Genomic DNA, 15,000 nt, shown 5'->3' with positions numbered 1-15,000 from the left:
ACATGTAGTGTATAAATCTCTGCAGCTGACTCTACCACTCCATGGAAGTGGTCTAGTTAGTCATGTGCACTCTGCAGGATCCACAGAGTTGGGTTCCCACACTCGAGTTCCCCTGTAAAGTCTGGAAGTGGCTTCAAAATGTGAATTCGGTGTGCAGCAGGAGGGATGAGAAGTTTGAGAAAGATTTGAAAGAAGCTGTTTTGAGTTGAGGTTTTAGAAATAGTTTTTTATTGCCTTCATTTCCATCATAAATCTGATTGATCTGCAGTCATGCTCTAAAGCTAAGTTGGTTAATTAGTAGATAGATCATTACTTGAAAATCCCCTGAAAGTGGAGTCATTTAATGAGAAACACATTTTTAAATTGTCATGATTTGATGCTGTTTTCTCTTTAAAGTCTCAGTGGAATAAACCTCATGTCTCTGTGTAACTGTGATTTACATGTCATGTGTTTCCCAGTGGATCAAAAATGTCTTTGTGTCATTTCTTCAACCCCGCCCCTCTTTCTTCTCTCCCCAGATCAAGACCATCCTGAGTGGATTCATTATCCGGGGCTACCTGGGGAAGTGGACCCTGATGATAAAGACCATCACCCTGGTTCTGGCCGTGGCGTCGGGTCTCAGTCTGGGGAAGGAGGGACCCCTGGTCCACGTGGCCTGCTGCTGTGGGAACATCTTCTCCTACCTCTTCCCCAAATACAGCAAGAACGAGGCCAAGAAACGAGAGGTGAGAGAGGAGGGAGAGAGCCCTGTTAACCCTTTAGGGGATATCTTAGAAGACACTTAAATCTGCATGATTTACCCTTCTCTCAGTTAGTTTAGTATTATGGCAGTAGTCATTAACCGGAGCTTCAGGTGATTGGTTGGTGGCTGAGTTACAGTTTAGACAACATTAAACCACGGCTGCTTCCTACAGTATAAAAGATATGAAGGATGAGGACCTACGACTGTATAAAACATGGACGCATTCTCAGTGATGTCACTCATTGGTTTCTAAAGGTCCCTTTTGAAGCCTAACGATGGCGGTCACCGTATTTATAATGTTGTCCAAAACTAACTTACAGTCAACCTAGAAACAGGCAAAGAGGCGGGACTTACAACACGTCCACCTGTCAATCAACTCAGCAAAGCCCCTAATTATGCAAAACTCTCGGCTTTCATAGAATCAAAGCGGATTTAAAAGTTCAACCCCCGTACAATGTGTGCCAATAAAAAACAAGATCTATGGAGTTGTTTTTGAACGGAGTTGAAGCGTCTTAAGATGCAGAGCTTTGACTTCATTTTAAGGCTGAAGCTGAGGATGGTTGTTTTGTTCCCTCAGGTTCTCTCGGCTGCCTCGGCCGCCGGAGTCTCCGTTGCTTTTGGAGCGCCGATCGGAGGCGTTCTCTTCAGCCTGGAGGAGGTACAGTCACATGTTGTTTAACAAACTCCTAAGCTGAACAGAAATGACTTTCAAACCACAGCCAGTCTAAAAAAACAAAAAAAATATATTTTTTCTCCTCCAGGTGAGTTACTACTTCCCTCTGAAGACGCTGTGGCGCTCCTTCTTTGCCGCCCTGGTGGCCGCCTTCGTCCTGCGCTCCATCAACCCGTTCGGCAACAGCCGCTTGGTGCTCTTCTACGTGGAGTACCACACGCCCTGGTACCTGTTTGAGCTCATCCCCTTCATCCTGCTGGGAGTGTTCGGAGGACTCTGGGGCGCTTTCTTCATCAAAGCGAACATTGCGTGGTGCAGACGGCGCAAGTCGACGCGCTTCGGTAAGAACTTTGAATCATCGGTTGTTGTCAGCTGTTTCAATCCGGGTTTTAAATCTAGGAATGAAAAGGTAAGAAAGCGATACAGCTGTAACCTCTCCCCTCTCTCCCCTCTCTCTCTTTAGGAAAGTACCCGGTTTTGGAAGTGATCTTTGTGGCGGCCATCACCGCCGTGGTCGCGTTCCCGAACCCGTACACTCGTCAGAACACGAGCGAGCTGATCAAGGAGCTGTTCACAGACTGCGGCCCGCTGGAGTCCTCGCAGCTGTGTCAGTACCGCAGCCAGATGAACGGCAGCAAGGCCTTCTCCGACAACCCCAACAGACCGGCCGGGCCCGGAGTCTACGCCGCCATGTGGCAGCTGTGCCTGGCACTCATCTTCAAAATCATCATGACCATCTTCACCTTCGGACTCAAGGTGAAGCCTCGCTCTTTGTTTACCTGACAGAGCAGATTTCCCCCCCCCCCCCCCCCTCACTGTCTCAACATTTTCCGTTCGCCCCTCTAGGTTCCGTCAGGCTTGTTCATCCCCAGCATGGCCATCGGGGCGATCGCAGGGCGCATCGTCGGCATCGCCATGGAGCAGCTCGCCTACTATCACCACGACTGGTTCCTGTTCAAAGAGTGGTGCGAGGTGGGAGCCGACTGCATCACCCCGGGGCTCTACGCCATGGTGGGGGCCGCCGCCTGCCTGGGTGAGTCGGCAGGAAATGAATGGTCGACCATGTTGTTTGTTATGAAAGTTATCGATGCGGGCGACGTGATGGTGTGACACTTCGTTTTCTCTCTCTTCAGGCGGTGTGACCCGGATGACGGTCTCCCTGGTCGTCATCGTCTTCGAGCTGACCGGAGGATTGGAGTACATCGTCCCCCTCATGGCCGCCGTCATGACCAGCAAGTGGGTGGGCGACGCCTTCGGCCGCGAGGGGATCTACGAGGCTCACATCCGTCTGAACGGTTACCCCTTCTTGGACGCTAAGGAGGAGTTCACGCACACCACGCTGGCCCGGGAGGTGATGAGGCCGCGGCGCAGCGACCCGCCGCTAGCCGTGCTGACGCAGGACGACCTGACGGTGGAGGAGCTGCAGGCCACCATCAACGAGACCAGTTATAATGGTTTCCCCGTGATCGTGTCCAAGGAGTCCCAGAGGCTGGTGGGCTTAGCGCTGCGCAGGGACATCACCATCGCTATAGGTACGACCACGGCGCACGACTTCGCTCTCTCTCTTTCTAACGTTTACATCAATCCAATTTCTTTTTCTCGTTCTCTCCCGACAGAAAACGCCCGTCGAAAGCAGGAGGGCATCATGTTGAACTCTCGAGTCTACTTCACCCAGCATGCGCCCACCCTGCCGGCCGACAGCCCCCGGCCCCTCAAGCTGCGCTCCATCCTGGACATGAGCCCCTTCACCGTCACGGACCACACCCCCATGGAGATCGTGGTGGACATCTTCAGGAAGCTCGGTCTGCGTCAGTGTCTGGTCACTCACAACGGGTGAGTAGGAAACCCGATCTGCGTTCTGATTGTCTAACTGAGGTCGACACGTTGCACACGTACACGCGCTGGCTGGTGTTCTGCATGAGCTCTCTGATCCCTGGGTTTCCTTTTTTAATCTGCGTGGTCCGGTCTAACCGCTGTGCTGCACTCCCTTCACCCCCACCCCACCCCCTCACTGAGCAATAACGGTAGAGACTGAGCTACTGGAACTAACGGCTGCAACCACATAACAGCTATCAGGATGGGAAACGTAACGTGTGGATGTGACCAGGAGTATCTTTTTATGTTTAGAGAAATAAATGTTACACGCTCAGGAGTCCAGGTTCTACACCTTCAGGGGTTTTGCAGACGGCCCCCTGCTGGTGTGATCCTGTCATTGTTAACAGATTTTGCTTGAATACAGACGACGGATCTCAGTTTACTCTGACAGTAACTAGGAGTGGTGCAAGTGTTCCTTTTTTAGTCACTTCCCATTTTCTCAACAAATTTCATTTACGTTTTAGATGATCAGTCTTTGTTTTTGTTTTTTTTTTACCGTTAAGTCAAAAAATCTCATGAAAAGACCAAAAGGTGTCACAAGCTCATATGTGCCTCCTCAACAAGTGAACCTAAAAATCCTGTCATAGTTATAAAGATTATTTCATATTAGATTATTTCTAAAATCAGGAACTATTTTCTGTTGGATTAATACTCATTCTGTGTTTTAGAAAGTAGAGCCTGACCGATTAATCAGCCAGCCGATAATATCGGCCGATATTAGCTTATACACTGGGCTAATTTTATCTTAGATATGCGCTGATATTTCTCGATTTATTCACCAGTCAGATAGCATTTCATTTGAGATTCATTGTATCACACTAGCAGTTCTCTTTCACCAGCAGAGGGCGCTATGTGGATTACAACAAACATCATTACTCTCTACTGTCATACAGTGATGAACATACTTTCTTCATCTTTTCCACAAGTGTTATATAACTGAGGGATCAACACAATAAATGTGTATATTTATATCTCTCTAAACAAAGATCAAAGCGAGATATCGGCTGATTTATTGGTATCTGATTTTTTTCTCTTCCTAATATCGATATCGGCCCCTCGACCCGATATCGGGTCCTACTTCAAAGTATTTACAACAGCATGACGGGTTGAGTGGGATCGACTTAAAATAACAAAACTTTATATGTTTATTATCGTGATGTTAAAGGACAGGTTCAGTAGTTCCTGAATAACAACGGGGGATAATGTTTCTAAAATGTATGGTTGGTAATGTATCTTCATGCAGAGTGGAGACCTTTTTACATTTTCACTAAAAGTTACAATCGAAAGTTTGTTCAAATTTGAAACTTATTTCCACAAATCTGCAAAACAAAATGCAAATGAATTCAATTTTCTATTTTGTGAATATGAGTTTTGTTCTTCAAAAAGCAGCAGGTGGCGCTCCAGCTGTTAACTTAAGAACAGACGCGGAACAAGAAGGCATATAGTTAAACCTCAAAGTGCTATAGTTCCTGTGTTTTAAGTTTATTTATGTCACGTTTATGTCACAGTTTTCTTTCTGTTTGATCTCAGTTTGATTATTTTCCGTTTGAACCTGTTGTTTATGTTTTGTGCTGCTGTCTCTCTCTCTCTCTCTTTGTTGTTTTTTGTTGTTTTCATTTGTTTTGGACGTTTACCGAGTAACGGGTGTGTGTTTCAGGATTGTGTTGGGCATCATCACAAAGAAGAATATTTTAGAGCATCTGGAGGAGCTCAAGCAGCAAGAGGAGCCCCTGGTGACTAGCCCCGCCCCTTTACACATTTGACCCCCCCTCCCTTACTTTCACACCTGTCTCTTAGGCTCCGCCTCTTTAGAGGGATGCATGAAACTTGGTGTGAGAAGCTGTTGACAGTTCCCGGCTAAACAAAAAAGCCTTCTTTTTCTCTTCTTCTTGCTCTTCCTGTCGGCTCTGTGTTGTTGTTGTTGTTGTTGGTTTTGGTTTGGATTCACCTTTAATGAAGAACTTCATCTGTAGATAGAAGATCTCTAACGTCATCTTCATGGCTGCAGTCGTTTAGAAAAGCTTTGTTTTGATGGTCCTGTAATGTTGGACCTCCATGGGAACTGTCACCCACATCAGTTTAGAGCCCCTTTCAGACATGACCGTCATCATGGAAATAATAAATAATAATAAATAGCACAAAGAGTACGATGTAGAGCTGCTCTTTAAAGTGTCTTGAGAAACGTTTGTTATGAAGTGGCGCTCTACAAATCTAGATTGATTGATGGATGGAAATGTGCGCTAAACATTTTGACAGAGTCTCTGGTGGACTCTTACTTTGAAAGGGCTCGCTAACACATTATTTCCTACTAGGTCAAGCTGATGTTATAACTAGAGTTAGTTTCTCTGATATGAAACTTTCATATTTCATATATAACATAGTCACTTGATGTTTTTTCCTGCAGCCGTTTCTCAGCTGCTGTTTGAGGTGATCTACTCGATTGACTCCAGATCTGTAAGAATTTAGCAAAAAGGCCAAAAACAGAGAAAAAGAAATAAAAGCAGGTTGACAAAATCAGAAAAATCTACAGCAAAAAAAAGAAGCGGCCTTTTGAGAATCCAAAAAGGTGTCTCGCTCTACGTTTCTTTAAACACTGTAAAGAAATAAAAGTTGAATCATCAGGATTATTACACAAAACACTGAGGTTCAAATAAGACTTAAATCAACAACAAATATATATCTGCTGATGGAATCACAAGCAAACCCATCTGAATGTCATCAAATCAACAGATTGATGTTTTCTAGAGACGTTTTCAGGACTTAACACAACAATGAAATGTTATATTTACAACAGAGCATACTAAAATTCGGAGTAATCCTGGAAGAGATGGGGAGTGCTCCACGTTCCCTTTATAACGGATGTTTGAGGCGAGAACCTTTGACGATACTGAAAAGTGAATTCGGTGCGTTCTCTTGGTCTTTCTTTTAAATTAAGAGCTTTACAGGTTTGATTTATAGACAAACACTCAAAATCTGATTGGCTCTTATTGATCCAATGATCCACTGTGTGTCACAAAAACATAACTACATCATCTGCATACAGCCAGCAGTGTTTCTGTTTCCATGTCTGAAAGGGGCTCAGTAGATTCTTCCCTGTTCATCCACACTGTAGCTTGACGTAGCATTAGCAGCATCATGCTAACTCCTGAATCACATGTTTATCTCTGATCTTCTGATTGATTGTAACTCACTAGCTAAGATGTTTTTTAGTCACTTCGTGTTATATATATGAACAGTCAGAGAGTTACTCGTAGAAAATCATCCTTCAGCATGTTGTGCAGTCACGTAACCATGACGACAGTTGTGTTTCCACATCTTCCTCTCAAACATCAGTCATCTCATTTAAACGTCTTCTACCTTCATTAATGACTGATTTATCTTCTTTTTCTTTTTTTTTACCCCTACCCTCTCGAACCCACCGTTTTCCGCTTGGTCTCCACAGTTTGACGACATCTGACCCCTCGCCGTAACAAGCACTTGGCGAGTAGTTTGGCCGCCTTTGGGAAAAGCGGCTCTCTGTGGTTGTGATGGTTTTTTTGGAGGGTGGTGTTAGTTAGAAGACGATTCCTGTAGTGACTCTTTCCCGTCTCTCCGCTCGTGCTGTAGTCGCAGTGATTGCTGTGTTGGCGTGACGTTGTTGTGTTGCCTGTAGTCAGCTGGTTAGCGTGTGGTGATGAAATAACCTCGATGACATATTTACTAAACCTGTGCTTTTAACCTGCCCATGCTTCCTCTCAGACAGCTGTGTCCCGTCATCTTTACAAGACAAGAAAACAGGCTTAATCTGTTCCCCTCCCACTCTGCGAGGAATTATATGTTTTAGTTATCCGTCATATTTTTGTGCGTTTTGAAAGTGTAGTGAGCCAACTGGATGATGGACAGCTATCACCTTCCAGTCACACCTCCACGCTTCGTCGCTAGGCAACGTGCCCAGATGCGACGCGACAAGTAGCCTATAGAAAAACTGTTAGGTGTTTATAAGATAAGATGATCCTTTATTTATCCCACAACGGGGAAATTTACATTGTTACAGCAGCAAAGAGACAAAAAGTGAACACAGTACAATTTAAATTAAAAAAATAAAAATTAAGAATGTACAAAAAAATAGATTTAAAAAATAAAAAATAATCAGCTATTTGACAAAAGTGTAGTCTGTAATATTCAGTGTAACACAGACATGCACACAGCAATAATATAACATTGTGTGTTTTGTGATCGACTGGGAGCAGGTTTGGTTAAACGTGCTTGGGGAAACGGTGATACACATTTAACAACGAACATTATTTAACATTTTCTTTTTAATAATACAGGTTGTTTGCTACGCTAATGCACACACCGTTGCTTTCTCTTACAGCGTTTTCTAATTTAAAGCATTCGTACCTTTTTTTTTCTGACGGTAGTTTGGTCGTCCCGGGAAACGAACCAGACTTTAGCTGAATTAATGTTTGCGTCTTCAAAAACAGATCTAAATTTAGGTTCTAGTTGACATTTCTAAGAAGTATTACGACTTAAATATGTTGATTTTTTTTAAAATGTGGAACAGAGCCGGACACAGCTGTCTTACAGTAGCCCCGCCCCCCCCCCCGACTCCTCACACCTCCAGATCAAGGCTACCTGGTTCCTCCGAGTCTCTACAACTTTGTCTTTTTATATTTCACTGGTTTCAGAATGAAGAAGACAAGTTGTAGATCAGTCAGCTCGGCTGTCGGGGATTCAGGATCTGATCTGTGACGTCTCCTGCTGCTCTGTAGCTGTAGTTCCCCCCCCCCGACTCCTCCTCACACCTGGCTTCAAATGTTTCTTTCACTCACTCTGCTCACATGTTCTCCACCTCTCCAGGGTTCAAATGAAGCTGAACGTCTAACCCAGGGACCCAGCTCTCCTCTCTCCTCTCTGTAGCTCTCCTTTAGTCCTCTGATGCTTCTCTTCACCCGACCTCAGACAAACACTCATGGCTGATTTCAAGAGCACGCGTATCAAAATATCAACACTGAGATTTCAAAATGACAGAATCAAGAACATTTAGTTTGTGATGTTTTCTTGAGTCAGCAGGAAAACTGTCGACTGACTGAATATTTCACAGCTTGATAAAAAGTCTGATCCAGTCATGAGTCTTCTTTAAAGAAGAGGAGGAGGAGGAGGAGGAGGAGGCTTTTTCACAGGAGTCAGAAATATCTTAAAACAAAGGGAAGGGGGGAGTTGATCATGTTTTAATGATTTTACATAGAAGAAAAGATTAAGATTGTTTTAAAGTGCAACATTCTGCTAAAGAAAAAAGTTATGAACTAATATAGGACAGGTTTGTAGTTCATATGAGCAGGTGTCATAAATCACAGAATTAACCTCACTCTGCTATGTTGTGATAAAAAGAACAATCGTTACATCACAGCTCCTTTAAAACATTTCTTAATGGTTAGAAACAAACATGTAAAAGACATAGAATGCAAAGACAGTTCAAACATTTTCTCTTTAACTGTCTTATAATGCTTGTTGGTTTTCATACTATTTTTATAACTTTAACCCTTTCAAAACACAGCTAGGCTAATGCTAAGATGCTACATGACACAGCAACATTTCCCGTTTGGTTTCTCCCAAAGAGACGTAGCTTCATTCATCCAGAAGTCAAAGAACTTTACTCACGTTAAACTACAAATGAACTGAAGAGGAAAAGAATCAAAGACTAATAAATATGTAGGAGCTTGTTGAAGAAATGATGAGACAGTACGAGGTTCAGTTTCTGCTTTAGAAAAATAGACTTTAATACATATATATTAATATAATAATATTGTATTGTTACGTTTGTTTACTGACTCCTTAGTGGCATTCAGGTGCAAAATAAATAAACAGAAGGAGAAAAGAGATTCTGATTTATAATAATGAATCAAATGAGGTCATCCTTTCAAAATAAAAGTCTTACATGGTTTCTGACTCCTGCGATGAGGAGGACGTCCTCTCCTCTTTCTTCGAGGTTCTGATGTTTCTTCTTCTTCTTCACGTCTCCTTCCTTGTAGGATCCAGTTTTTTTTCCTTTCTCATGGCTCATTTTGTAGAGATAACTCAAAACAACCGGGCGCAGAGCCTGAAATGACACCCTGCTTCCTGGGTGCTGTTTCAGATCTGCTTCTCTTTTTTTTCTGCTCTGGTTGCTCCTTCTTCTTCTCCTCCTCCTGCTGACTTTTTCTTCCTCAGGGACTCCTGTTTTTGTTGGCTCGTCAATCAACATCCATTTTTTAATTTTATTCATCAAACAAAAAAAAAACAAATTCATGCACTTTGAATTTCAAATAAAGTATCCAATCAGATAAATCATGACTTCAAACTGAACCTGCCAACGAAAACACGCAACTCAGTTCTCTCCCTTTGCTCCAGCAGCCCCCTCCCTCACTCATCTAAACCTCTTCTGTGTCTCTCCCTTTCTTCCCTCCTCTTTGTCTCCCCCTGCAGGCGGCTTCTTGGTATTATCACAAAAAAAGACATCCTCCGTCACATGGCTCAAATGGCAAACAAAGACCCCGAGTCCATCATGTTCAACTGATCCGCTCCTTCCAGGATGGCCGGGGGGGAGGAGGAGGAGGAGGAGGAGGAGGGGGAGGTCACGATGAAGAGGAGGACGAGGTGGTGTGCCTCCTGGACGGCTCCGACCTCTGACACTCGGACCTTTTTTTTTTTTTCTTTTAGTTTGAAGCTTTGTAGACCCTGAACCTTGCCGACTGAGAGACTTACCTCCCGTGAGACGGAAAGACTTGATAAAAAAAACAAAACAACACTTTATTATCATTCTGGCTGCTGAGGACACCCGGGGGGGTCACACACATGAGGAATGCACTTTTTACCTAAACACACACACTCGAGAAAATCACACAAAATACACTTTTGCACTCACTGAATCCTCGAACATGCATGCTCTCTCTCAACACACACACACAATCTGTACAGACACACACACATTTTTGCACTCTTCATGTGCCTCGCCCTATGTCTGCTCTCTCCGCTGAGGTCATGGTAGACATCACCTGGCTGGGGGTGGGGGGGGGGGAGGGTCAAAGGTCAGAATGAACCGCTGATGAAGGACGCGATGAGGGACCTTAAACTTCCAGGCTTTCGCTTACAAGAAAAACTTTCCTTAAACCCACAAAAAACAAAACCCAGCACACAGACACACACCTGACCTGTCCGTCCTGCAGAGAAATACATTGTTTACCTGTGAATTCAGTGTGTGTGTGTGTGTGTGTGTGTGTCCCTCGCGTTACTACATTCCAGCCAGGTTACCATGGCAACTGAGAGGAAGTGCAACTGCTACTCTACAAAAAAAAAGGCTGCAGCATCTCATGACCGCATGGCACACGTTAGTCTAAATGAAATGGCTGTAACGTGTGTGTGTGTGTGTGTGTAAGAGGGAAGTAGACACATACATGGGTACTTTATTTCAAAAACAAACATTTTCTGAACCCTTTCAGATGGAAAATGTGGGGAAATGTACGACCTGAGTGAGAGTGCGTTTTCATTTCTGAGCCAGCTTGAGCTGTGTGAGCGTGTGAGCGTGTGTGTGTGTGTGTGTGTGTGTGTGTGTGTGTGTGTGTGTGTGTGTGTGTGTGTGTGTGTGTGTGTGTGTGTGTGTGTGTGTGTGTGTGTGTGTGTGTGTGTGTGTGTGTGTGTGTGTGTGTGTGTGTGTGTGTGTGTGTGTGTGTGTGTGTGTGTGTGTGTGTGTGTGTGTGTGTGTGTGTGTGAGCGTGTGTGTGTGCGTCACTGCCGTCAGTTCATTCATAGAGAAAGAAGGTAGTGTGTACTTGAAACAAGAAGAAATAAGGAAAAACTGTTATCTTTTTGTTTGTCGTTACTTTAAAATAAATGTATTACATTTCATTTTTTTCTTTCAAAATAACTGGAAATCTTCAAAGTTCAAAATGATCTGATGGTGTTTTTTCTTTATGTTCTGAAATCTTTTGGAATAATAATGTTATATATATAATATAATATGATCTCTGCTGTAAACCCTTCTTTCACAAACTGTTTAACACTCCATCAATCTTTGAAGCAGGAAAATGATATAAACAAAAGAAAAGATCACAGCATTTCAAAACGAACACACCTTGAATTAAAAAATGAAATTAAAGCCAATTATTACTTCAAACATTAAAAAAATGTTTGATTGTATTAAGTCATGGACAAATAATCACAATGAACATCTCTCGTTTAGTAACACAAACATATTAAAAAACAATCTCCACTAAAGGTTTAGTAGAGAACAATCAGTTCTGAATACACTGATAACGATGGAGAGTTACAACCTTTTGAAATAACACGTAACACGTTCTTTTCCTTGCTGCGTTGTTTCCCAAACGTGGAACCTATCGCGGGATAATAATGTGGAATAGCAATTAGCTTCTCGGCTAGTTAGCTAGTTATAAAACATGGACGTAGGCTCAGTGACATCACCAGTTGTTCTCTGAGGTGGACTTTGAAGCCCATTGATGGCGGTTGCCATATTGGATATGATGTCTCAAACATAGTAACAGAGCTGGAGCTGAGCCGTAAGCCTCCTGACAAACAGCGCGCCAGCCCCTCAGGAAGATCAGCCACGCCCCTCAGGAAGATCAGCCACGCCCCCTTTTCTGTGAATAATTATTTGTTTCATCATCAAAACAGATCAATTGTTAAAAGAATTCACTCCCTGTGAAGTGTGCCGATAGAGAAATGAGCCTGCTGTATTTCTGCTGTAAAACATGGGCATTTTTTGAATGGGTGTGTATGTGACTTCCAGAGCTTCTGCAGCCAGCCTCAAGTGGTGACAGGAGGAACTGCAAGCTTTTTCACTTCAGCATTGGCTTCATTTTTCGACACCGCAGGTTGCCCGCGTGGTATGGAATATTGAAGTTAGCCGACACTAACTTGTTGTGAATAAAGTGGAAAAACAGTCTCGGTTGTTCAAAGTGACTTGATTTCTAAATTCAGAACTTTTTTTACACACAGAGAAATCTGTGATCTTAAACCCGTCTCACGTGAGATAAGTCGCTAAACTGTGGGTCATAAAAGACACCTCGCTAAAACTAAAACATGAGATCACAGAGAAGTCAGGTTCTCGTGCTAAGATATCTCGTAAATGTTTATTGAGCAGTTGTGTCCTGTTAATCACGTCATAACACTTCTGCTAAGTACCTGGAATAATTCTTACTAGTAATTATTATTATTGAGGTTTTTTTAATCCAGAAATACAAAAAAAGGAACACTTGAAACTCCCGCTCTCTGCCCCCATAACATCAACGTTTTGGTCCTTTAAGAGCAAGAGGAAGGGAAAACAAATGACTGATAGACCGTAGACAAACAATAGCACCTTACCTGTTGAGTGGCGGCAGTGTGTGTGTGAGTGTGTGTGAGTGTGTGTGAGTGTGTGTGTGTGTTCGGTGTGTGTGTGTGTGTGAGTGAGGTCGGGTTCATCCTGTGTACTTGTGTCGTTGCAGTGACTGCTCCTGCAGGGCGTCGTCTGTGTTAACAGTGATGTTGCCTAACATTTTGTTTCATACTGATCTTGATGTTTTTGTTTTTTATTTATGGCTAGTGTCGATAGAGTTGTGCATTATTATGAAGAACTTTTACGTATGATTACATGATTGTTTGATTGTACATTTAAAAAAACAAAATATGTAAAGATTAAATTTTGTTTTAATTAAAAAGAGAAAAAGATTCGAGTTGCACAGCGGGGGGTCGTGGTGTTTCATTTCTCCACAGCTTTCTGGATTCTTTGACTTTTACTCATTTTGACTTCGACTACAGGTTGTCTCCTTTTTAATACACCACAATAAACATGTTTTATTAGAGACTTAAAAAGTTTGGGAAGGTGCTAATGTTATTTTGACATTTTCAAATCTGCCTCTTGGAGGTTCCTCAACTTAACAGCCAATCAATGATTCTGCTTTTCTCTCAAACCAAAAAGTCACATTTCAGATTTCTAAAAAAAAAACAGCACAACTATGTATAATTCAATCATCCTAAAAGTTTCACTATACAATGAAAACCTTTAGACTTCCACGTCTGAGAACACGACTTCTGCCTTTTAGACTTTGAGGCGATTAATCGACCAGCCGATGATATCTTATCCAGTGACTGTTGGTATCGGCTAATTTGATCAACGTAATGTGCAGATATTACTCGATTTATTCACCAGTCAAATAGCATTTCATTTGATTTCTTTGTATTACACTAGCAGCTCTCTTTCACCAGCAGAGGGCGCTATGTGGATTACAACAAACATCATCACCCTCCAGAGTGTCAAGTGCATGCTCAGTTACTCTCCAGTAGAGTGACCATCTTGTCTTCATTATATATCTTTTCCACAAGTGTTTGATAACTGCACTTGAGGGATCAACTCTCAGCCCCAAAAAGATGTATATCAGTCGGGACCTAGTCTTTTTTTAAACTTGTTTCTCATTCCATTGCTGCTAGTTTCCATTTCATTGTGTTGTCCACATCACTTCCATCCTGTTTGAAGAGGGAGATCTTCACATTAAGGAAGAAAAGACTAAATGTCACAGTAAATCAAACAGCATTCCTGTGATGTCAAATATGAAAAATGAAAACAGCTCCGCAGCTGAAAACACAAGACAGAAAGTCTAAAAAAAAAACTCCTGACTACATAACACCTTTTGTGCTCCTTGTGTTCTCATCGCTGCCTCTCTGTTAGTGGTCTCTGTGCTCAACAGTGCAGCTTCTGTGTACATCATCATCATCATAACAGTGGCCTAACTGTGAGCACCCGGGGGTGGGAGTGGAGTGAACTAGGAGAGATTTTCAGGCCCGAGTTTCTCGCCGCTTCCCAAACAGAGCAGCCTTTGTGTGACGTCTCTTCAGTGTTTAGAAGTAGTCCATTCAGTCTGTCAGTGTACTGTTACAGGACATCTATCATTCATGCTGTCGTCCCTCAACAACCCGACACTTTCATTATTTTTATTCACCTTCTGTCTCTCGTCAGCCTGTGCATGAAAAACACCAAATTCTACTCGAGGTTTACAAAGACAGATCATGTTAAAGATGTAATCCAAAAAAATACTCTCTAAACTTCAGCCTGGAGGTAATATTTGTTTTGTTTCAAATATATGACAGGTGATTTTATTATTTGGAGCTTTTCTCTGGATGTAAAAAACATTTAAAAAAGGTTTTATGAATCAGTTTGTACAGCTGGTGGAATTTAAATTTCAAGTAAATAGCTTAAGTTGTCCAAAATAATGCCAAAGAACATATTATTTTAAACATGTAAACATGTCCATCAATACAAAATAGAACCACTAACAAGAATTATGTAAGAGCTAAAGATGGTTTCTAAAGTTAAACCTCAAAAGGAAAAGGATAAATGAAGTAGTGTTAGTCGTATTAGAGTTAGTCTAAAAGCTTTGTGGGAGTAGAAAGAATCCTGAGCAGGTTAAAGAGTGTGTGAAACAAAAAGACCAAAGCGTGAGAACGTTTTTTTTTTTTTTTTTATGTCTTTATACACAGCACTTCCATTTTATTACACTACCAAAAAGAGGCATCTCAAGAGCACCAGCAGAAGCAGAACAGCATCCAGTTAATCCTCCACTCACACTGGACCGTTAGCCAAGCGAAAAGGAAGAAAGACAAGAGTCCTTTTTTTTTTTTTTTTTTTTTTAAGTCCCAGAGAAAGATGTCAAGACATCTCCCTCCACCGTCCTCTCTCACATGCAGCAGAAACACGACTTTA

The 15,000-nt window shown here is 42.5% G+C and overlaps 2 protein-coding genes across 8 annotated transcripts in view; one reads left to right on the top strand and one right to left on the bottom strand.

Moving 5' to 3' along the window:
- clcn3 (chloride channel 3) overlaps window positions 1–12,982 on the top strand; it is a 40,828-nt gene extending 27,846 nt beyond the window's left edge. For 4 of the 7 annotated variants that reach the window (XM_061031878.1, XM_061031876.1, XM_061031879.1 and 1 more), the window contains 9 exons: window positions 519–725; window positions 1,320–1,400; window positions 1,504–1,756; window positions 1,879–2,171; window positions 2,262–2,448; window positions 2,549–2,947; window positions 3,032–3,248; window positions 4,948–5,023; window positions 9,735–12,982. In XM_061031878.1, coding sequence (XP_060887861.1) covers window positions 519–725; window positions 1,320–1,400; window positions 1,504–1,756; window positions 1,879–2,171; window positions 2,262–2,448; window positions 2,549–2,947; window positions 3,032–3,248; window positions 4,948–5,023; window positions 9,735–9,938 — 1,917 coding nt within the window. In that variant the 3' untranslated portion in view covers window positions 9,939–12,982. Of the gene's footprint in view, window positions 1–518; window positions 726–1,319; window positions 1,401–1,503; window positions 1,757–1,878; window positions 2,172–2,261; window positions 2,449–2,548; window positions 2,948–3,031; window positions 3,249–4,947; window positions 5,024–6,732; window positions 6,771–9,734 lie in introns of all 7 variants that reach the window. The other 3 variants (XM_061031881.1, XM_061031883.1, XM_061031882.1) reach the window with 2 other exon arrangements.
- Window positions 1–15,000, bottom strand: part of cxcl19 (chemokine (C-X-C motif) ligand 19) — a 99,007-nt gene that overhangs the window by 7,184 nt on the left and 76,823 nt on the right. The gene's annotated exons all lie outside the window — the stretch shown is intronic.

The sequence above is a fragment of the Labrus mixtus genome, chromosome 23 (assembly GCF_963584025.1).
Source record: "Labrus mixtus chromosome 23, fLabMix1.1, whole genome shotgun sequence".
Taxonomy (NCBI): domain Eukaryota; kingdom Metazoa; phylum Chordata; class Actinopteri; order Labriformes; family Labridae; genus Labrus; species Labrus mixtus.
The sequence above is the reverse complement of the archived record's forward strand: the minus strand, read 5'-3'. Positions and strand labels throughout refer to the sequence as shown.